Consider the following 15531-nt stretch of genomic DNA (forward strand, 5'->3'; position numbering starts at 1 on the left):
ATAGTGCAGACTCGCGGTCAAGCAGCGACAAACCGCATGACCTGGGCAGAACTCAAGGCCCTTGTGCTGGAACATTTCTGCCCGATAAATGAACTGCAGAAGTTAGAAAATGAATTGTGAAACCTGGAGATGCAGGGGGCAGACCACTTGGGTTATACGAACCGATTTAATGAGTTGTCACGATTGGTGCCATGGTTGGTCACCCCAGAGTCAAAGAGTGTTAAGCGTTATATATGGGGACTAACTCCAGTAGTAAGGAGTATAGTCAACGCTGGGGGACACCAGACGTTTGAGGGTGCGGTGAAACAAGCTGGTATCGTCACATACGATTTTGTAAGGAGTGGGTCACTGAAGGTGGCAGGAGAGTCCGCTAGAGGAAAACGAGGTACGTATGACAATAGGATCCAGGAGAAGCAACAAAACAAACGTGCTCGGCCCGCTGCCTAGAACTACGCCATGACTAGTTCAGGCGGAAGGCAGGAACCGCAGACAAGGACGTTTCCTAGGTGTGGAAAATGCAGTTACCAGCATGGTGGCGAGTGCAGGGGGGTAGTGTGCCATCGGTGTGGCAAGGATGGGCACTACGCACCGAGATGTAGGGCAAACCTGAACAATTTGAACCGACAACCGCAACCTATCCGTGCGCAGCCATTTAGGACCCAACCAGCCCGACAACAAAACCCACAAGGAAACCAAATGATGACCACCAGCCGTGCTTGCTTTGAATGCGGTGGCACAGATCACTTCAAGAGATATTGTCCTAAACTGAACCAGGGAGGAATTGGGAGGCAAAACGTGGGTCAGGCATCGTCGTCCAATCCGGCGAGAGGTCGAGCATTCGTGATGGGGGCGAACGAAGCACGCCAGGACCCCAGCGTAGTGACAGGTACATTCCTCGTCTCTGATCATTACGCTTCTGTATTATTTGACACAGGCGCCGATAGAAGTTTTGTCTCTGTTAATTTCCTATCGATAGCAAACCTTCCGATTAGTGAAACCATAGAACCTTACACCGTAGAAGTCGCTAACGGTAAAACCATGATAGTTAATCTGATAGTTCGGAATTGCCCTTTTATTTCCAACGATCAATCCTTCCTGATTGACTTATTACCGGTAGAATTAGGTAGTTTTGACGTGATAGTGGGAATGGATTGGTTAGCACGTAACAAACCGGAAATAAACTGTGAAAAGAAAATCGTCAAGATCCGGGTGTCGGATGACGAAGAGGTATTAGTGCAAGGAGAGAAGTCAGGCACAATGATACCATTTATATCCCACCTCAAGGTGTTAAAATACAACATACGCCAGGGATGCGTGGCGTATCTAGCAAACTTGATGGCCACAGATTCCGAGGAGAAATGGGTGGATGATATCCCGGTGGTACGCTAATTTCCACAAGTTTTCCCAGAAGAACTTCCTGGATTGCCGCCAACCCGACAGGCCGAATTCAGAATCGATTTAATACCTCAAGCTGGCCCTGTTGCTAAGGCACCCTACCGACTTGCACCGTCCGAGATGCAAGAATTGATGGATAAAGGATTCATACGTCCTAGTCATTCCCCGTGGGGTGCACCGGTATTATTCGTGAAAAAGAAGGACGGGAGCATTAGAATGTGCATTGATTACAGGGAGTTGAACAAGTTAACCATTAAAAATAGGTACCCTCTTCCCCGAATTGATGATCTGTTTGACCAGCTGCATGGTGCGAGCTATTTTTTCAAAAAACGATCTTAGATCGGGATACCATCAGGTAAGAATTCAGGAAGAGGATATCCCAAAAATTGCATTCCGGACACGCTACGGCCATTACGAGTTCTTAGTTATGCCTTTCGGGCTAACAAATGCGCCGGCAGTGTTCATGGACCTCATGAATCGAGTCTGTAAACCTTATCTCGACAAATTCGTCATCGTGTTTATTGACGATATTCTGATTTACTCGAAATGTAAAGAAGAGCACGAGCAACACTTAAGAATAATTTTAGAACTTTTGAATCAGGAGAAGTTGTATGCAAAATTCTCCAAGTGTAACTTCTGGTTACAAGAAGTGCAATTCCTCGGTCACGTTGTAAACAATCAAGGAATACACGTTGATCCGAGTAAGATCGAAGCAATTAAGAATTGGCAAGCGCCTAAAACGCCAAAGGAAATCCGCCAATTCTTAGGCATAGCTGGAGATTATCGTCGATTCATAGAGAACTTTTCCAGCATCGCCCAACCTTTAACTCTTCTTACTCAAAAGGATCGAAAGTATGAATGGGGAGAAGAGCAGGAGACGGCGTTTCAAACGTTAAAGAAAAAATGGTGCCAAGCGCCGATTTTAAGTCTTCCCCATGGAAACGATGGTTTTGTCGCGTATTGTGACGCATCGCGTAGAGGGTTAGGATGCGTGTTGATGCAGAATAATAAGGTTATAGCCTATGCTTCCCGACAGTTAAAAGTACACGAGAAAAATTACACTACTCACGACTTAGAACTGGGAGCGGTTATCTTCGCACTTAAAATCTGGAGACATTATCTCTACGGTACAAAGTGCACCATCTTCACCGATCATAAGAGTTTGCAGCACATATTCGATCAGAAAGAACTGAATATGAGGCAACGAAGATGGGTCGAGTTGTTAAGCGATTATGACTGTGACATCCGTTATCACCCCGGCAAGGCTAACGTCGTAGCCGATACTTTGAGTAGGAAAGATCGGGTTAAGCCATTGCGAGTGCGAGCGCTAGGGATGATAGTCCAGTCGAACCTTTCGGACCTGATTCGAGTCGCTCAACGGGAGGCGTTGAGAGAGGAACAATTGGAAAAGGAGGGACTTTACGGCAATGAGAAGAATTTCGAACAGCGTGTGGACGAAATTCTCTATTTCAAAAATCGGATTTGGATCCCGACCCTCCATGACCTTCGTGAATTAATCATGGACGAAGCGCATAGATCGAAATATTCCATACATCCGGGATCGGATAAGATGTACAAGGATGTGAAGGAGTTCTACTGGTGGCCGGGTATGAAAAAAGACATAGCAACGTATGTCGGTAAGTGCACGACTTGTGCGAGAGTTAAGGCGGAACACCAGAAACCCTCAGGTATGTTACAACAACCGGAAATTCCTGAATGGAAGTGGGAGCAAATCACGATGGATTTTGTGACACATCTTCCTAAAACGTCCCGAGGGCATGATGCAATTTGGGTAATCGTGGATCGATTAACCAAATCGGCACATTTTATCCCGATTAGGAATAATTATAACACTGAGAGACTTGCGCAGATTTATATAAATGAAATTGTGTCTCGTCATGGGATACCCATCTCAATCATCTCCGATCGGGATAGCCATTTCACCTCCAATCTTTGGCAAGCTGTGCAAGAAGCGCTGGGAACGCGCATTGATCTAAGCACAGCTTACCACCCTCAGACCGATGGTCAGTCTGAGAGGACCATCCAAACTCTGGAGGATTTGCTTCGTGCATGCGTACTGGATTTTAAGGGAAATTAGGATCAACATCTCCCACTCGTTGAATTTTCCTATAATAACAGTTACCATAGCAGTATAAAGGCAGCGCCTTACGAAGCATTGTATGGTCAGAAGTGCCGATCACCACTCTGCTGGACTGAAGTGGGCTTCACTCAGGTTATTAGATCGGACCTGGTTCAGGAAACGACCAGCAAAATCCTTGAAATTAGGAGCAATCTAAAGGCCGCGCGGGATCGGCAGAAGAGTTATGCCGATACCCGTAGAAAACCGTTGTCGTTTGAGAAAGGTGATAAAGTGTATTTGAAAGTATCACCTTGGAAGGGTGTAGTCAGATTTGGAAAGGCGAGGAAATTAGCCCCGAGATATATTGGACCATTAAATATTACTGCAAAAATCGGTCCAGTAGCATACCGATTAGAACTACCCGATGAGCTGAGTGCAGTTCACAACGTGTTTCACGTATCGAACTTGAAAATATGTCTGGCGGATGAGACATTGGTGTTACCTTTAGAGGGTGTCCAAATAAATGATAAACTCAATTTCGTAGAGGAACCCATAGAAATAGTAGACGGGAAAATCAAGCAACTTAGACACAATAAGATCTCGTTGGTCAAAGTTAGATGGAATTCGCAACGAGGCCCAGAATATACCTGGGAACGAAAGGACGAATTCCGGAAGAAATACCCCTCTCTATTTCCGCAAAAGGAAGTAGTCGTCGCGTAAAATTTCGAGGATGAAATTTCTGTTACGAGGGGAGAATGTAACGATCCCGGCAAATTCAAGTCTACCCTAGCCGGTATATACTATTTATGTGTTATTTGACAATGAATATATGAATTACAATGCGTTTATACGAGTATGTATGATTCACGGTAAGGATTATACTCGATTATACAGTCAATCGTATTGGAAATAAGATTAACCGATTAACGGTTATTGAAGCCCGAACGAATCGAGGATACATTATAGACGAGATACATAATATTTAGTGATGTTTACGAAGTGTTAAAGCTTCGGGATAAGTGAATTAAAGCACAAAAAAGGAAATTTCGATTAATGGTACGTCGGTACGTTAAACGAAACCTTTAATACCAAACCAAGCAAGAGACGATCGATCAAGCCGAAAAAGATGCGCGATTATCAATAATATGATGTTCTAAGATAATAAATGCCATGGTTTAAGTTCTTAAAGTTTTATAAATTGGTTTTATATAAATTTCATTTTTAAGCCGAAAAACGACAGTTTTAGCCTCGTTTTAAGCCGAATTAAACATTTAACCGAAAAACGAACTGAACCAGATTATCCAAAACGTTATCAAGATTTCGGAAATCCAAATGAATGGCCAAGAATGGAGAGGTGGGTCCCACCCCACCCTCTCCTTGACTCCGATCGGGTTAAAGGGTGTTATCCCTTTACCCTTGTTATTTTTTTTACAAAAACACTCCATGATCTCCATCTCCTCTCCACCTTAAGATCCAAAATTCCAAAGTTTTAGCAAGAACAACGAGGTAAAAACCGAGTTAATTACGTGTTCACCTTCCTTTCTCGAGTTTAACTACAAGAAAATGAGGTTTCAAGTGAAAAAAAGGGTGAAAACCCGAGATGAAACCGATTCTTGCATGATCAAGTGATGTATACGGGTTATACAAGGGATCTTGGTCCAAGAAAGGAGTTAAACGAACCAAAAACGAATTTTTACGGTTAAATCTTTGTTTTGAAGTCATAACCGAAACCATGAAAGAAATGGCTTGATTGTGGGTGTAACTTGCTTGGTGTGGTGTTATTGTGCTTGTAGGTGTTGTATCTAGTTGATAGCAAAGGCTAGAAAGCGAGATTCTTGCGATTTGAAGCTAGAAACTCAAGGTAGTTCGGTTTTTGTATGTTGTTGTGTTTTGGGACAGATTGTGATATGTGTAGAGTTAGGTCATGAAATTTTACAGAGGTGTTAGATGTATGAAAATATGAGTTCTGTGAATTTTTGGTAATTTTTGGACAGAGGATGAATATTTGGTGAATTTAATGCTCGGTTTTGGCCAAAAATGGTGAAAAATAGTTAAATATCATGAAAAATTCTGAACAATTGCAGATAAGCTTTTTATATCATGTATAAGTCACACACAAAATTTTAGGTTCGTTGGAGAAGTCTAAGTAGGCTTTTCGGTTAAACGAGTACTAGGGTTTTCTAGCTCGGTTTTAGTGAAAGTGGCATGTAAAATGAGATTTTGGTTCTGGAAAAATTACAGGGGACTATGTGGATGGCAGGGGTCATCCAGGAAAAATTTGGGATTTTTCTAAGGTCGTTTAGTATTTACGAAATATTTGGTGTTTAAATGGTGTTTAAAAATAGATAAATAAATTTTAAATATAAAAATTAATTCTGAAAATATTTTTATAAAATTCCCCACTGTCAAAAAGTGATTTGTGCAAAATTTCAAGATCCGAGTCTAAACGGATAATTATTTGTGCTAAAAAGAAAATAAAAACAAACTTTTAAAGCTTAAAACGCGTAAACCGGTAAAGTTCGCATAAGCGAGCTGACTGGTGTATAAAAACCCTAAAAATGAACTATTATCATATAATTGAGTTAAATAAGTAAAAATGAATCATCCGAAAATAATTCGGATGATTTGAGTAATTTTTACCCGATTTAACAGTTTCCGGTGCATTAAAGACGGAAACGGGTCCCGCGGCCAATCGGGGCGTCTAAACCGAGCTCTAAATTCATGGCTTTAATTAAATTATCGGTCAACCACTATTTTCGGGTCGTGTGTGACCAAACTCATTTTTTAAACGTAAAAACAGATAACCGTGCTAGGCACGCAAAACAAACTATTAGTAATTTTGACTGTTGAACTCTAAACGTTATCACAATCTGAGTCCTGAGAAGTGTTTCTGGGTTAACATTGCCCCCGGAACGGTTACAGTACTGGGTTAACGGTGTCCCCAGATGTACCGGTTAACACGGTTAAAGTTATGTTAATAGTGATTGTATAGTAACGAACTTAGGGATCATATTACAGATCCGGACTATTAGCTGGTGTACTGTGATACCTAATTGCCTACGATAAGGTGAGTTTCACGAGCCCCTTTTTCTGAATTGTTTTCAAATATTTTCCCGGGGCGGAAGCATGTTACTGTTGAAATGTTTAAGTACATACTGAACGCATGGGTTTGCGTGTGTTTATAAATATTTGATTGTACAGGAATCGTACGGAATGGGTACAGTACTGGGTTAACGGTGTCCCCAGATGTCCTTAAAAGTGTTTCTGGGTTAACTTTGCCCCCAGAATGGGTACAGTACTGGGTTTACGGTGTCCCCAGATGTCCTTAAAAGTGTTTATGGGTTAACGTTGCCCCCGGAATGAGTACAGTACTGGGTTAACATTGTCCCCAGATAATATTATATTATGATATGGATTTATCATGGTTTATTCAAATTGTGAAACTCACCAACTATTTGTAGTTGACCCGTTTTCTTTACATGCTTTCTAGGTGCTCCCAAACTGGAATAAGTGCTACATGCTTGATGATGCGTGCTTTTGTGAAAGCTTAGTGATCATTTTGTATTAAATATGTTAATGTACTATTGGTAAAACTTATGTGATGTCGCCTAGACGATAACTAAACTCGGAACAATGTAATATGATGTGAATTAATGTAGTGGTGTTTTCTTTATAAGCAATACTGTTGATAACAGACGTGTCTGTTGCATCCCGTTTACGTTTCCGCTGCGGTTACGGGGTGTTACAGGTACCTACTAGTGTATATATATATATATACATATGTATGTATCTGTGTATGAGGGGGGCCCACCTCCACACCATTGCCACGCCGGCCATTCCAACAATGGGCATCGACGACGCCCCACCACCAAGGGTGCCCCTTTGTGGTTTTTTGCGCCCAAGGGCGCCAACCATCCACCTCCACCGCGCCCCATAGGTGATCTAAGACCATTTTCAAAGCATCCTCTTTACCATTAAAATGTATGTCTCTAGGTGTTTGAAGCAACTAAGCTTTTCCATAAAGGCCTTGATTTTGTTGCTTTTTTACATATGAGGTGGGTCTAGAGGTGCAAACGAGTCGAGCTACTCAGGATAAGTTCATGAAAAATCTCAATCGAGCTGAGCTTAAACGATCCCGAGCTCGAGCCTAAAAGTAAGCTCGTTTAACAAACGAGCATGAGCGTCACTTATCGAGCTCGAGCTAGCTCGCAAGCCTAAATGTATATGACATTAACATAATTTTTATAATATACATTTATTAATTATTACTTAATACATTTAATATTATGAAAAAATAACTAAATAATATATATTATCTTATATATAAAGTTATAAATGAAAAATATATATAATATAATTATAAATATATAAATATAAATTTAGAAATAGTAAACAAGTCGAGCCGAGCTCGAGCTTGAAAAAATACTCATGAGCCGAGCTCGATCTTTAGAGAAAGAGATCGAAATGAGCTGAGCTCGAGCATACTGGGGCTCGGCTTGTTTGCACCCTTAGGTGGGCCCAATTAAGTAAACGATAATGTTTTTTTTAAATGTTGTGTGTAGGTGATGAGGTGAAAGCTAAAACAAGGATATATGTTGGATTGGAGATGAAATTAAGGTTTTTAAGAATTTGTAAGAATATAATGTGACATGATGTGACATCTAAGGGAGTTTAAGGACACCCATAACATTGCGAATCGTCTAAAGCCACTTCAACTAGCATAACTATCCGTGTGGTACTCTAAATCGTTTAAAATATAGGATAAGTAATTATGACTTCATGGACCTAGGCTATGTTTATCTATAACAATTTATGTAATCGTATTCAGCTTTAATTAGAAATAAAAGATGTACCAGTATTTTATTAGAATTATGACTTGATAGTCTGGTACCTCTTTTTAACAATTTTCGGTAACACTGTTTTTGATTCATGTGCTTTCACTACTGGTATCAAACTTGTCTATAGTTTTTATAGCATAAACGAGAGGATAGCCGTGTGATGGGTGCATCGGAGTATGACCCGTAAGTGTGCTTAATCGATAAAAATCTATGCATTAAGTGTTAATTTTATAGGAACGAGATAACTACTGTTGTGGTTATTTTCAGGTTAAAAGGAGGTTCCGGGGCTATTATGGGGTATAACGAGGCAACCGAAGAGATCGGAGACTCGAGAGAGGTCAAAAGAGAGAAAAAATGAAGTTTGTGGATGAAGTCCACCGTGGCCCACTGTCTGGACCGTGGGCCACGGTCCAATTGATCAAAAGTGACAAAACCCACCGTACCGTGGGTTATCTGGTCACCGTGGAAGTCCGGAAGTTATAACTGCCGAATTTTGGTGTTTTTATTCCGCTTTTTCAATGTCTTTTCACCTATCTATCATTCAAGGACGGCCTAGGGGCGAATTGAAGGTGCCATAGATCAATGTTGAGTGATGTAATCATTAAACACTTGTTTTTAATTCGTACGATTACTATAATCGAAGGGATGATGAACCGGATCATGCTCGGCTAATTTTCTTTGTGTTTTCTCTCGGATTGTAAGGTTTCATTATGAATGTTGATTGAATGTTTATGCAATTTCTAAGATAATAGTTTGATCTTATTGATTTTATTATTATGGTGTTTATGAATTGATTAGTAAATTGTTAGTTTGTTGAGTTTGCGTTCTTAACCGTCAGTTCTTGGTGCTGTAAGCAATCGAGATTAATCGGGAGGGATTCGGGGTTGGATAAACTAATTGATATTTGAGTGATTACCTTGCATTTATAATTCAAGTACTTAGTCTTCAATTATCACAATTGTTGCATAAGCACGAACTATATATTTATCGTTCATCTCAGTTAGACATTTATTTAGGCATTCGTAGAAACCTGAAAGCGAGGGAAGGCATATTTACTTGCATTGATTTAAAACCCGTTAAATTGTTTTCAGTTCTTTTTGTTAATCAAATCAACCAACAAAATCTTTGAATTTACTTTTCATGCAATTTAGTTTAATTTAATATAGTCAGATTACAAAGCTACTTAGTAACACATTTTCCACAAACTCTCTGTGTTCGACACCCACTTACTGCTATCTAATTAGTTGTATTTGGTTTATTTTTGAGTCAGTCTTTGACCTCACATCAAATTTTGGCGCTGTTGCCGGGGAGTAGTGTGCTAGTTTTTGTTTGTTATTTCTGGGTTTACGCTGGTTGTGTTAATGTGCAGGTACTTACAGGTGTACGCATACTATAGGATCCAATAGGTCATCACCACTAGTAATTGATCCCGAGATTGAACGGAGATTTAGAAGAAACCGAGTGTTACTTAGGGAGAATAAGCTTCTTGGTTCTCCAACTGCATCAAACAGCACCACGGTTTCACCAGCTCCCACTTCGGGTCAAACATTGCCATCTACACATCCACCAATTTCACCTCCACCGATTACTACTACCATACATATTTCATCAAGTGAATTGAAACCAACTCACACAACCGAACCCATAAATGCTCAATTCACCTACTCAACATCATAACCTTTGCCACATATTTCCAACCTTTTTCCTACCTTTGGTGCATCATCATCTCAACAAAACCAACAACCAACCTTTCAACAACCAAAATCAAGTTACCAATATCAACCCCCACCTTTCATGCAATATTCAATAACACAAGGTGATGGTTATGGGTATGGGTTTGATAGTGAATTTTAGGGGTATGAAGTGGAAGGTTATTACATGGGGGTGATGGAAGTCAAATGGTTAATCAAGGGAATGTTGCTTTCGCACAAGGGCAACAAACGGAACCAGTGCAAGAACTTAATAGACAACTGTTGGTTCACGATTTGGTTAGACTGACGCATATCAAAAGACCATGACATGATCAAAACAAAAGAGAAATAATCTAGAAGAGTCAAAGTATTATACAAGATGGAATTTACGGCTTGTAGCATGTAATACCGAAATCCATAGGGATTTCGGTTTGCATGGGTTAGCAATACAGAAATCATGTTGATTTCTGTTTGGGCTTAGTTGGGCTTGGTCATTGGGCCTCTTGTAATGCTAACTATATAAAGCATGTTTAATCAATTTAGGGTTAGTGGTTGTTGAGCTGAACTAGAGATCTCACACTTTGATAGACACCACATCTAGAGAGCATAATATTTTGTGTGAATCGGTTTATGTATTTGACGATTTATTGCTAATAGAATCGTATGCATTGAAACCAAGGTATTTCGTGTTCATCATATTTATATTTTTCTTTTACATCGTTCTTGAATCATCACAGTGTTAGGATTCCGCACTAACATCGTGTTTGGGTTAATATCCTATTGCATAGATCCGATTTCAGGACTTACAACAATCACCACCGGTTGTTCAACTACAAGTTCAACCGCCACCCGGTTATTCAACAAAAACAAGCTCCACAACAAGTGCACCCACAATGGCAACAACAAGAGAAATCATTTCAACAACAAATGCCCCAACCACATTTTCAATAATTTGCACCTCAAAGGCCCATCGATAGGCAAATGGGTCAACCAAGAGTACCAATGGGGGTACCAAGAAGGCATGCAAGAGAGATGGTAAGGTGGATTGAAGCTCATTTTCGACCGATAATCACTAATAATCCGTCTCCGCTGGTTATTCCTCACAATCAACAAAGAAGGACATTTGAGGTGAGGACCAATTCCTTCCAAAGTCTACAAAAGTATAAGGGTCTAGCAACGGAGGAACCATACTTTCACTTGGAGACGTATGACTCAATTTGCAACACGATAGGGGGTCAAGGGTTTTCGTCAGATGAGGTTAAGTTGGTCTTGTTTCAATTTTCTTTGGAAGATAATGCAAAGAGATGGTTTTACACATTACCTTTCGCATCCATTTATACTTGGGCCGAGATGCAACAAAGATTCTTGGAAGAATTTTACACGGCCCAAAAGACTAATGATGCAAGAAGGAGTTTGAGAACTTTCTAACCACAATCGGGTGAAATGTTTCATGAAGCATTTGAACGGTTCAATATGATGATTAAAAATTGTCCTCATCACAATATTGTTCTTTAGGAATTATTAAATGCTTTTCATTAGGGGTTGAGCATGGAAGATGAACGAGATTTGAGGTCGATCACAAATGGTACATTTGGTACCAATTATGAACAAGATGATTGGGAATTTTTGAAACAAATGGCGGTTGCATCAAAGAGAAAGGCTCAAACCGGAAGAAGAGCAAGGCTAGAAATTGGAAGACCACAAGTACAGCCGTGGAAGAAGGAGGGGTACAAGCTACTAATAAGGTAATTGATGTCTGTATGAATTGTAAAGAGTTGGGTCATGCTTCGGAGGTGTGTACGGTGGGTCAAGTACAAGTAGAGGAGGTGAATGCACTTCAAGGGGGATGTGGTAGGAATTACAATATGAACTCAAACACTTACCACCCCGGGCTGAGAAATCATCCGAATTTTTGTTATGGAAATCCAGCTATTCAATCCAACCCGAATTTTCAAGTAAGTCAAGGAAATTATGTTCCTCGCCAACAGTATAACAATTAAGGTAATTTTCATGGTGGGAATAATCAAGGGTTTCAAGGTCAAGGGGGTGGCGGTTAAAGTGGGTCTGCGGGTCAAAGTTCATCAAGTGGAAATGAAGTGGACATGTTCAAGATGATGCAACAAGATATGCAACCGAGAAATCAACTTGATGAAGCTCGAATGCAAAAGGATGAAGTTCGAGACAAGGCCATCCAATCGTTGGTAAAGGTTTTGGAGGAAGATCAAGAACAAGTGTTGGTAAAGGTTTTGGAAGCTCATAAGGCGGCCATTGGATGGACGCTTGCATATTTAAAAGGTATTAGTCCTTCGATTTTTATGCATAAAATAATAACAGATGAGGAGGCTAAACCAACATGGGAGACTCAAAGAAGATTGAACCCGAATTTGCGGGAAGTGGTGAAAAAGGAGGTGATTAAGTGGTTGGATGCGGGGATCATTTATCCAATATCAGATAGTGCGTGGATGAGCCAGACACAGATAGTTACCAAGAAAGCCGACATCCAGGTAATAAAAGATGATAATGGTGAACAAATCGTCACCCGACCGGTAACCGGGTGGCGAGTGTGCATCAATTATAGAAAATTAAATAATTGAAAAACTTTCTGGTCAAAAATATTATTGTTTTCAGGATAGATATTAGGGTTACAATAAAATTGCAATCCATCCCGATGAACAACACAAGACCACCTTCACTTGTCTATATGGTAATTTTTTCTTTAGGCGAATGCCATTTGGACTGTGTAATGACCCGACCACTTTTCAAAGATGTATGATGAGCATCTTTTCATATATGGTCAGGGACTCACTTGAAGTTTTTATGGACATTTTTCCTTTTTTGGCTCAACTTTCGGGTCTGTCTCAATGATTTAGAAAAGGTTATAAAACATTGTGTTGAGACAAACTTGGTGTTGAGTTGGGAAAAAAGTCACTTCATGGTGCAAGAGGGCATTATGATGGGCCATGTGGTTTCAAGTAGGTGAATGGAAGTTGATCAAGCTAAAATAAAAGTAATTTCATCTTTGCCATCCCCAATAAATATCAAAGGGGTGAGATCATTTTTGGGACATGTCGGATTCTATAGGAGATTCATTAAGGGTTTTAATGCAATTTCAAAACCCTTATGTAATCTCTTATTGAAGGATGTCCCCTTTAAGCTTACTGATGAATGTTTGCAAGCTTTTGACAGTGTGACGGAAAAGTTACTGGAAACACCAATTTTACAATCACCAGATTGGTCAAATCCGTTTGAAATAATGTGTGATGCTAGTGATAGCACGGTTGGATTGGTATTGGGTCAAAGAGTGGATAAAAAGCCGGTGGTGATATATTATACGAGCCAAAATTTATCGGAGTAACAATTGAATCACACCACTACCGAAAAAGAGTTACTTGCGATGGTGAATGCCTTGGACAAATTTCAGTCGTATATTTTGAGAAGTAAAGTTGTGGTGTATTCGGATCATAGCGCGGTCCAATATTTAATGGAGAAGAAAGACGCGAAACCGCGTTTGATTCTATGGGTGTTATTGTTACAAGAATTTGATCTTGAAATCCGGGACAAGAAAGGTTGTGAGAATGTGGTGGCGAATCACTTGTCTCGGATTCCAGTTGAAGGTGTTGATGATCCGATGGAGATAAATGAAAAATTTCCGGATGAACAGTGGCTAGCCATTTCAACCGCCCTGTGGTATGCCCACTATATTAATTATTTAGCCACGGGTGCAATTCCGGAACATTGGTCAAAGAAACGGAGGCAACAGTTCATGTCCCAAGTCAAGAAATACATTTGGGATGAACCAAACCTTTTCAAGGTTGGAGCGGATCAAGTTCTTAAAAGATGCGTACCTGAAAAAGAAGTGCAAGAGATTTTAACACATGCTCATTCGCTGGCATGTGGGGCCCTTTTAGTGGCTCTAAAATGGGATATAAAGTACTTACATGCGGGTTCTATTGGCCAACACTGTTTAAAGATGCTAATGAATATGCCCGACAATGCATGAATTGTCAACGAATGGGGGATATATCAAAAAGGAATGAAATGCCTTTACAACCCATTTTGGTGGTTGACATTTTTGATGTTGGGGCATAGATTTTATGGGCCCGTTTCCGAACTCGTGTGGGTAATTATAAGTGATGGGGGATCGCACTTCAAGAACTTCACGTTTGGTAAGTTGTTAAAACGTTATGGTGTTAATCATCGAATTTCAACACCTTATCACCCTCAAACGAGTGGCCAAGTTTAAGTTTCCAATCGCCAAATTAAAGAAATTTTAATGAAAATGGTTAGGGTGGATAAGAAAGATTGGTTGGTTAAGTTGGATGATGCGTTATGGGCATATCGAACCTCTTACAAGACACCGATTAGTACCACTCCGTATCGGTTGGTGTATGGAAAGGGGTACCATTTTCCATTGGAGTTGGCTCACCAGGCATGATGGGCATTTAAGAGTGTTAATATGGTTATCATGAAGCCGGCAAGTTGAAGTTGAGTGAACTAGAGGAAATCTGGGATGAAGCATATGAATGTGCCTCGGCCTATAAAGAAAAGTTAAAAAGGGTGCATGATGCTAAGATAAGGAAGAGAACATTTGAAGTTGGGAAAAAATTATGGTTGTACAATTCGAGACTCAAATTGTTTCTCGGGAAGTTAAAAAGCAAGTGGATGGGTCCTTATGTCATCACAAGAGTAGGGAGGTTTGTTGATGTTGAGATTGAAGATATGCAAAAACAAGTTAAACAAGTTGTGAATGGACATCACCTCAAACCATACTTAGAAGATAAAGATATTAATATGCTAGAAGATGACAAGGTGAGTTTCTTCCTAAGCTCACCGGATGTTTCCATTTTGTAAAGGTCCAGATATGTTGTATAATTTAGATTAGCTTTTTGTTCAAATTTGGTATAAAAAAGTACCTTTCTCGCTTGGTGTAACATCATGAAAATTTCGGACCAAAAGTGCCAAGTTTCAAAGTTAGAGGACCAAAAAGAAAAATCTGAAATCAAGGCCGATAGCGATACGCGATGACATTGGACCCAACGTCATCGCATATCACGACGATGTGGCCTGACGCAGGAACACGTGTCCCGCCACGTGTCCACACGTGGCATAATGTCCGCCACTTGTCATCACGTGGCACCGAGTTCGCCTCTTGGCGCCACGTGGCAAGCCTATGTATGACTCACCAGGGGTACGTCGCGATACGCGACGGCTGTCGTTGGGACCATCGCGTATCGCTAGGGTTTTGCGAATTCAGCTTATAAATATGGGCATCCAGCACATTCCTTCATCACACAACTTCATACAGCTCACTCTCTTTCTAGAAAATCATCTCTCTAAACCTCGATAAGCGTGCCACGACGTTACCTTGTAATCCATGCCATAAAACCTACATTTTCTCGATTTGCGTGCCATAACCCGATGATGTTACATTGAAGTACGAGCCATCCCGAGACGACCCGACGCTCCGCCTCGAAGTGCGTGACGACGAGTTAAGAAGATTGGTTTGTCTCTATTCGTGTGCCAAGGA

The 15531-nt window shown here is 40.5% G+C and overlaps 1 protein-coding gene across 1 annotated transcript; it reads left to right on the forward strand.

The window, feature by feature from the left end:
• Window positions 1-14283: 14283 nt before the first annotated feature.
• LOC143624543 (uncharacterized) lies at window positions 14284-14855 on the forward strand. The gene is made up of 2 exons (XM_077095158.1): window positions 14284-14368; window positions 14476-14855. Exons 1-2 carry the CDS (start codon window positions 14284-14286, stop codon window positions 14853-14855), a joined length of 465 nt encoding a protein of 154 aa, XP_076951273.1.
• The last annotated feature ends 676 nt before the right edge of the window (window positions 14856-15531 follow it).

The sequence above is a fragment of the Bidens hawaiensis genome, unplaced genomic scaffold (genome assembly GCF_021521415.1).
Source record: "Bidens hawaiensis isolate Kalapana, Puna unplaced genomic scaffold, B.hawaiensis_p1.1 tig00003857_1, whole genome shotgun sequence".
Lineage (NCBI taxonomy): Eukaryota > Viridiplantae > Streptophyta > Magnoliopsida > Asterales > Asteraceae > Bidens > Bidens hawaiensis.

Coding starts and splice junctions, on each gene's coding strand:
- LOC143624543 (XM_077095158.1), top strand. CDS start 14,284: ATGGTTAGGGTGGATAAGAAAGATTGGTTGGTTAAGTTGGATGATGCG. Junction 14,369..14,475: donor CTCTTACAAGACACCGATTA/GTACCACTCCGT, acceptor GTTATCATGAAG/CCGGCAAGTTGAAGTTGAGT.